General features: G+C 38.4%; 1 protein-coding gene across 1 annotated transcript in view; it reads right to left on the bottom strand.

The window, feature by feature from the left end:
* Positions 1-7,766, bottom strand: part of LOC102876675 (protein FAM98B-like) — a 60,384-nt gene that overhangs the window by 20,946 nt on the left and 31,672 nt on the right. The window contains exon 4 of the mRNA XM_006883228.1: positions 4,600-4,778. Coding sequence (XP_006883290.1) covers positions 4,600-4,778 — 179 coding nt within the window. The remainder of the gene's footprint in view (positions 1-4,599; positions 4,779-7,766) is intronic.

A 7,766-nucleotide genomic window follows, 5' to 3' on the forward strand; every position in this document is an offset into this window, starting at 1 on the left:
ATCTCTCCAATGCCTAATATGTCAATGTTTATGCGTTCCATTTCTTTCTTAACAATTTCTAATTTTCCTACATTCATGGCTCTCACATTCCATGTTCCAATCACTAGGGTCTGCTTACAACTGTTCCTCCTCCTTTGTATTTCCATACTTGACAGTTCTACCTAGGTTGTCCTTTCTGTTAGTCTGCGTGTGTTCTGTTGTGCATAGGGTTTTCAGAGGCCTGCCATTTCAGAAGTGGGTGGCCAATCCTTTTTCCTAGTCTGTCTTAATCTGAATGTTCAGATGTAGAGAAGTATCTGACAGACAAGCAATTTGTGGAGCAGTGAAAGGTAAATCCCTTATTGTGGAGTTAAGCATTAGTTACAGTGTTGACCCCACCCTTAGCCCAGTGCCTTGACCCACTTACTTCCCAGCTCCACCTTCCACCAGGATATTCCTTCACATCTGCCAAGTCCCTTTAAAAAATATCTTCCATTGTCCAACCCATGATCTGACAGCTCATATCTTAAGCTTTCTTGGCTTCTGTGATTCCAAACATGTCGACTGCTGACATTTTTTTCCTTTTGACCAGTGTCTCTTTAAATTTAGTTGTACTGTCTCCAAGGGAAGGTGACGTGTCCTGTAGAACGACACCTACCAAACTAAAAACTAAAACCAAATCTGTTGCTGCGCAGTGTAGTCTGACTCATGTGACCCTGTATGATAGAGTAGAATCGTACCACAGGGTTCCTCCTGGCACCACAGTAGGTTAAGCATGTGGTTACTACCCAAAAGGTTAATGGTTTAAATTTAGTGGTTTAAAAAAAAAATAGTCGTTTTCATGAAGTAAAAAGATATGGCAGTACAGAAGTAGATTGGGAAATCCATACAAATAGTAAGGGTTAGAGGTTTTTTTAGGGTGACAGATATGTTCTAAAATGAAAGACTCAAGTGATGGTTGTACAACTATATATATACTAAAATTCACTGAAATAATAGCAATGGATTTTATAGTAAATAATGTCTCCAGAAAATTGCTTTAGAAATTATTAGTTTCACAGTAAGCATGTTGTTGTTATGTACCATCAATTCATTGGCGACTTACAGCGACCCTATGTACAACAGCTCTGAAGCTTGCCCTGTCCAGAGCCAATCTCACTAATTCTGACACACCTATTTCTCATTATGCCAGTTACTGAGTCATTCCATCTCCTGCCCTGTCCCTCCAACCTTCAAAGCATGATGTCCTTCTCTAAGGACCAGTCCCTCCTGGCCACAGTATGTGAAGACAGAGCTTCAAAATCCTAGCCTCCAAGGAGACATTTGGTTTCCTCTTCTCCAAGACAGACTTGTTTGTTTTCTTGGTGGTCCATGGTATATTCAAGCCTCTTCTTCAACAAAAGTGATACAATTATTGATAGCACTCTTACAGAGTATAAGGAAATGATAATCCTTACAAAATATACCATTTCTGTATATTCACCAACTATTAAAAATTAAAATTTATTAAAAATTAATACTGACCAATTTATTTTGTTTTTACAAGTTTTAATTGTTAACTCTTCAATCAAGAGAGACTGTGAATACATACTTTCAACTTCTTACATTTAATCATGTTCAACTTCTAAGATTTCAACATTTCATACTGGTTATAAGTTTGAGAATTACTTGTTTCTATATATTGCATCTTTATATCCATAAACAGGGAATACGTTTCCACTTATTTTAGTCTCTTACTGTTTCTCACAGAAGTGCTTTGTTGTTTTCTTTATAAAGGTCTTTTGTATCTCTAGGTAGGTTTATTCCCATGTACCTCAATTTGTGGTTGGCTATTGTAAATGGTATTGCTCTCCTAAGTTCCTCCTCTGTGTTTTGTTACTGTAGTGGAATCCACTGATTTTTGTATACTGATCTTACATCCTGCCAGTCTAATAAACTGGTCACCTAGAACTAACAGATTTGGGGTTTTCTGTATATAATATCATACCATCTGCATATAGTTGACAGTTTTATTACATCTTCAATGATCTGGATGCCTCTTAATTCCTTCTCTTATCATAATGTCCTAGCAAGTATTTCCAATACAATACTGAATGTTGTTGGTGTTATGTGCCATCAAGTTGCCTACGACTCATACTGACCCTATGTACAACAGCTCTGAAACCTACTCTATCCTGAACTAACCTTCTTGTCTCTAACACATCTATCCTCATTACCCCAGCCATGGAGTCAATCCATCTCGTTGAGGGTCTTCCTCTCTTGCCCTGTCCCTCCATCCTTCCAAGCATAATGTCCCTCTCTAACGACTCATCCCTCTCCAATGACTGGTCTTCCTTGCAACGTGTCCAATATATATCAAACAGAGCTTCAAAATCCTTGCCTCCAATGAGCAGCCTGGTCTCACCCTCTCCAAGACAAATCTCTTTGTTCTCCTAGCAGTCCATGCTATTATAGTCAATACTCTTCTTCAACACCACAGCTCAAACGCATCAATCCTATCATCCCTAGTTATTGCCCAGCTTTCTGATACATATCACGTAACTGTAAAGACCTTGCCTGGATCAGGCACACCTTAGTCTCTGGACTGACGCTGTTGTTCTTCAGTACTCTGGAGATGTCCCTGACAGCAGACTTTCCCAAAATAATTTGTCTTTTGATTTCATGGCTGGCAGTACCAAGAATGTTGTTTTTGGAGCCAAGCAAACTAACAATCTCAATCTCTTCACCATCTATCATGATGCTGCCACTTGGCCCAGTGGTAAGAATCTTTGTTTTCTTGATGTTGAGCTTCAATGCATATTGAAGGCTGCAGTCCTTGCCATTCTGCAGCAAGTGCTTCAGGTCCTCCTAAGTTTCAGCAAGCAAGGTTGTGTCATCCTCATAATGCAGGTTGTTGATAAATCTTCCTCCAATCCTGATGCCACACTCCTTCTCAAAGAGCCTAGCTTCCTGGAGATCTGTTCCACATACAGATTAAAAAGGTATGGAGATAAGATATATCCCTGGTGTATACCCTTCCCAATTTTATACCATGCCAAGAAAACTGGAGGACAACCACCTGGCAAACTGACTTTAAGAGATCTATGTTCCCATTCCAAAGAAAGTGTAGAAATTATCAGATAATATCATTACTATCACATGCAAACAACAGTCTACTGAAAATTATCCAAAAACAACTAGAACAGTACATTAACAGAGAACTGCCAGATGTGCAGGCTTGGTTTAGAAAAGGTCATGGGACTAAGGATATTACAGCTAATGTCAGATGGCTCTTGGCTGAAAGCAGAGTACTACCGGAATGTCTATCAGTGTTACATTAACTATGCAAAGGCGTTTGACTGTGTGGATCACAACAAGCTGGCTAACTCTGAGAAGAATGGGAATCCCAGAACACTTGATTGTGCTTATATGAAACCTATACTTGGACCAGGAGGAGGCAGCCATCAGAACAAAGCAAGAAAACAATATTGAATAGGAGTAGTAAAAGTGGGCATCCTTATCTGGTCCCTGTTCACAAGGAGAATGCTTTAAGTTTTCTGAAGGCTGAACATAAAAATTCCGTATGATCTAGCTCTTCCACTGCTAGGAATATACCTCAATGAAAATAGAACTGAGACACAAGCGGAGATTTGTACAATGATGTTTGCAACAGCATTATTCATAACAGCAAGAAAATCAAAATAGCTCAAATGCCCATCAACAAACGAATTGAATACTATGCAACATTAAGGAACTATCATTTTGAAAAATATTATATAACATGGGAAAGGCTAGATACCATTATGCTGAGTGAACTCAGTATCATAAGGACAAATGCTGCATAAGACTATTAATCTAAAAACAGATGGATAACTAGTAAGATGTGTCCAAAGTCCAAAAAGGGAACAGGTAAGGAGTCTAAGGGTGGGGAAGGGGGGATCTTGAGGTCATAGTTTTGTGGGCAGAGAGAGAGGTAAAGGACTTAGGAATAATCCAGTGGGGACCTAAAAACAGAGGGTAATAGTGGGCATAGACAAAGGTGATTACTTAAAAAAAAACATTGTATGGGAATGATCGTGTGAAACACAATGTGAACAAAGGAGTATGTGAAACACAATGTATATGAACGAAACACAGTGTGCACGAATTTTATATGTAAACCAATACAAAATTTTTAAAAAGCAGGGGGAAAGAACAATTCCAACCTTGGAAAGAAAAAAAAGCCAGAGACAAAAGATTAAACGGGGGTGGAGGGTGGTGGGGGGATAGTCGGGGGGTGTTGGTTGTGGTGGGAAATGTGTTATCTTATTGACACTAAAATTCTCCGACAATTAGGAAAGTTAATCTTATTTTCTAAGTCATTATCAGAGCCAAAGAATTTTTTTTTTACTATTTAAATTAGCTGTTACTATTCAGTTGAACTCCCTCAAAAAAGAAAAGTATAGGCAAGCTCTGGTGGCCTAGTGGCAGGAAACTGCACTGCAATCCCAGAGGTTTGCGGTTCAAACCCACCAGATGCTCTGCTGAAGAAGGAGGAAAGATCGCCTCCTGTACCAGTCAGATCCAATTTGACAGTACACAGATAAAATAAATAAATAAATTAAAATTATTAAAAAAAGAAAAGTATAACAAATAGAATACCTTTGATTCCACTTGGCCTAGCATAAGTGGAATGTCAGAAGTTGATGACTTGGGTACAGCAAGGGTATCACAGATAGCTTGAACTTCTTGATAAATTTCACTATTTTTATCAAATTGAGAATTTTTACGTTTCTTCTTTTGTAATATCTGTAAAGCTTGAAGTTCTGTACTTAAAAATACTAAAATTAAAAAGTAAAAAGCAAATAATGTTAATAAATACATACAAATTTCTTAAGATATGTTCTAAAATAATTTACTTAAAGCAAATGCAATAATAACAATAAACAACATCAACTTACAGAGAATTAAAGAATCTACTGATAGTTGTAAAACACTCTCAACTTCAAAATGAAATGAGAAAAAAAAAAATCAACCCGATCTCTCTATTCAATGTTAATGCTGTAGTCTAACTTATTTTTTCATATTGGAAAAGCCTCAAAAAAATAAGCAAAGATTCAGACTCCCATCAGGGCAGCTTCACTTCTATCTACTTTACCTATAATAGAAGTTTGGCCAAAGACTTTGAAATTTAGGAATGGATACCAAAAAAGGATCCTGTACCTAGATACCACACCAAAACTAAAGTGAAGAGTCCATTTTCTAAACCATATCAGAGAATCATGGAATGGTTGTTTTAATTCTCCTTGATTTCACAAAAGCAAACTCTGGTGGCACAGCTGTACGGAGGTAATACTGTTAATACAAAGGTGGGGCCTCTTTGAGGGTTCAAATTCACCAGCAGTTCCACAAGAGAACGATGGACAATCTCTTCCTATGCAATTTACAGGCTCTGAAAACCCACTGAAGGAGTAGCTATGAGTTGGTTCAGACTCAGCAGCAATGCTATTGTTATTGTTAGTGTAGTGGAACTAGAATTAAGTAAAATGAATACAATAATGTGCAGAGAATGAAGAATGAAGAAACGGCCTCTATAGTAAGATTACAATCCTACTTAAGTGTGTGAAGAAATAAACAGAGTAAATGATTACTCAAGATTCTCTCTGCTCAACGAGATTGTAAATTCTTCTCCAATGCTTTATCTACTAAGATTTCAATGGCATATACTTTTACAATTAGGAAAAAATCTAATTCTTCTAATATCTCTTTTATGTTTACCTGTACCAAAGATCACCATCACTATTACTACTGAGTTTTTAGTAGCTACGAGGAAGCTGGGGGGGTGCACGGAAATACAATGGATTACCTATTCCTACAATGTATTACATATTCCTAATTGACTGACATAAAGGGCATGCAAGTTCCTATTGGGCAGTTCTTAGCTTCCTTTCTGTTTCAATACACCTAAGAATTCTATGACCTCTAATTAATAACAGTGGTACACATAACAACAACAAAACAACAACAACAACAACATATTAAATCGAGTCATACTAGACACCAGGTAAAAGAGGAACCACTGTAAGAACTAAGAGAGAAGGAGAAAAAAATTGTATCCTCCTCCCAACACTTACAATGTAATTAAATGCTAATTCCTCCATCACCACTAATTATACACTTGTGGGTGCTTTAATGGAAAAAAAACTTGTTAACAGTAAACCTAAAATATGTTACACAGATCCTTTTATAAAAGCTACAATCTCAGATAATGGAAATCTTCAATGATAGATATAGAAAAATGCTTTCAAGTAGTCATTTTTTGAAGACATTTAAAAGTAGTATTCACTTAACTGTGAGCAAATAAAAAATATCTGAGGGTATAGACAGGAATTTATTATCCATGGTAATCACTTGACTATGAAGTTATGTATACTCTGAATCTCATGAGAATATGCCATATTCACCAGACAGTGAAGGCACAGATTTTTCCTTGTAAGGGAAAAAAATTATTACTTTAATGCTACAAATAAAAGGTTATTGTTGTCAAGTGCCATCGAGTCGAGCACGTCTCATAATGACCCTATGAACAAAAGACCTAAACCCACTTCTGTAACTATTGTCATTTTTCTATTGTCATTGTTAATTTCCAGAGTTATATTTATGACGCGGATGCCACTCCTGCTTCCAAGCCTGTTTTAATCTGGGAGTTCCACCAAACACTGTCTACCACCATGGGTAACCATTATGGCATCTGACACACAATAAATGGCGGTGGTGGCTGTTGTATGTGCCATTGAGTCGTTTGCAACTCATAGCAACTGTATGTACAAGAGCCCTAAACACCGTTCTATCCTATGCCAACCTCGCTGTCTCAAACACATTCATTCCCACCACTCCACTCACAGAATCGATCCATCTCATCAAGGGTCTTCCTCTCCTGGACTCCCAAACATGATGTCCCTCTCCAAGGACCAGTCCCTCCTTGCAACATGCCTAAAGTATGTCAGACAAAGCTTCAGAATCCTTGACTCCAGGGAACATTGTGGCTTCACCCTCTCCAGGACAAACCTGTTTGTTCTCCTAGCAGTCCATGGTATATTCAACACTGTTCTCCAGCACCACAACTCAAAGGCATCAATTCTCTTTCTATAATCCCTATTCACTGTCCAACTCTCTGATGCATAGCACGTAACTGCAAAGACTATAGCCTGGATCAGGCACACCTCAGTCTCCAGCCTGACGTCGTTGCACTTCAGTACTCTTGAGAGGTCCCTCACAGCTTACTTTCCCAGTGCAATTTGTCTCCTGATTTCCTGGCTGCTGTTACCAAGAATGTTGACTGTGGAGCCAAATAAACTAAAACTGTTAACTATCTCAATTTCTTCACCACCCATACTGACGCTGCCAACTGGCCCAGTGGTGAGAATCTTTGTTTCCTTGATGTTGAGCTTCAATCTATATAGGAGGCTGCAGTCCTTTACCTTCTGCAGCAAGTGTTTCAGGTCCTCCTCAGTTTCAGCAAGCAGGGCTGTGTCATCTGTGTAACGCAGGTTGTTGACCAATCCTGATGCCACATTCCCTCCTCGTACAGCCCACCATCTCGGATGATCTGTTCTGCATACAGATTGAAAAGGTATGGAGACAAAATACATCCTTGACGGACCCCTTTATTGATTTTGAACCATCCAGTGTCTCCCTGCTCTGTTCTGACAACTGACTCTTGGTCCAAGTATAGGTTTTGCATTAGCATGATCAAATGTTGTGGGATTCCCATTTTTCTCAGAGTCAGCCATAGCTTGTTGTGATCCACGCAGTCAAAAGCCTTTGCA

This window comes from Elephantulus edwardii, unplaced genomic scaffold (assembly GCF_000299155.1).
Source record: "Elephantulus edwardii isolate Elephantulus edwardi_28Jun2011 unplaced genomic scaffold, EleEdw1.0 scaffold00026, whole genome shotgun sequence".
Lineage (NCBI taxonomy): Eukaryota > Metazoa > Chordata > Mammalia > Macroscelidea > Macroscelididae > Elephantulus > Elephantulus edwardii.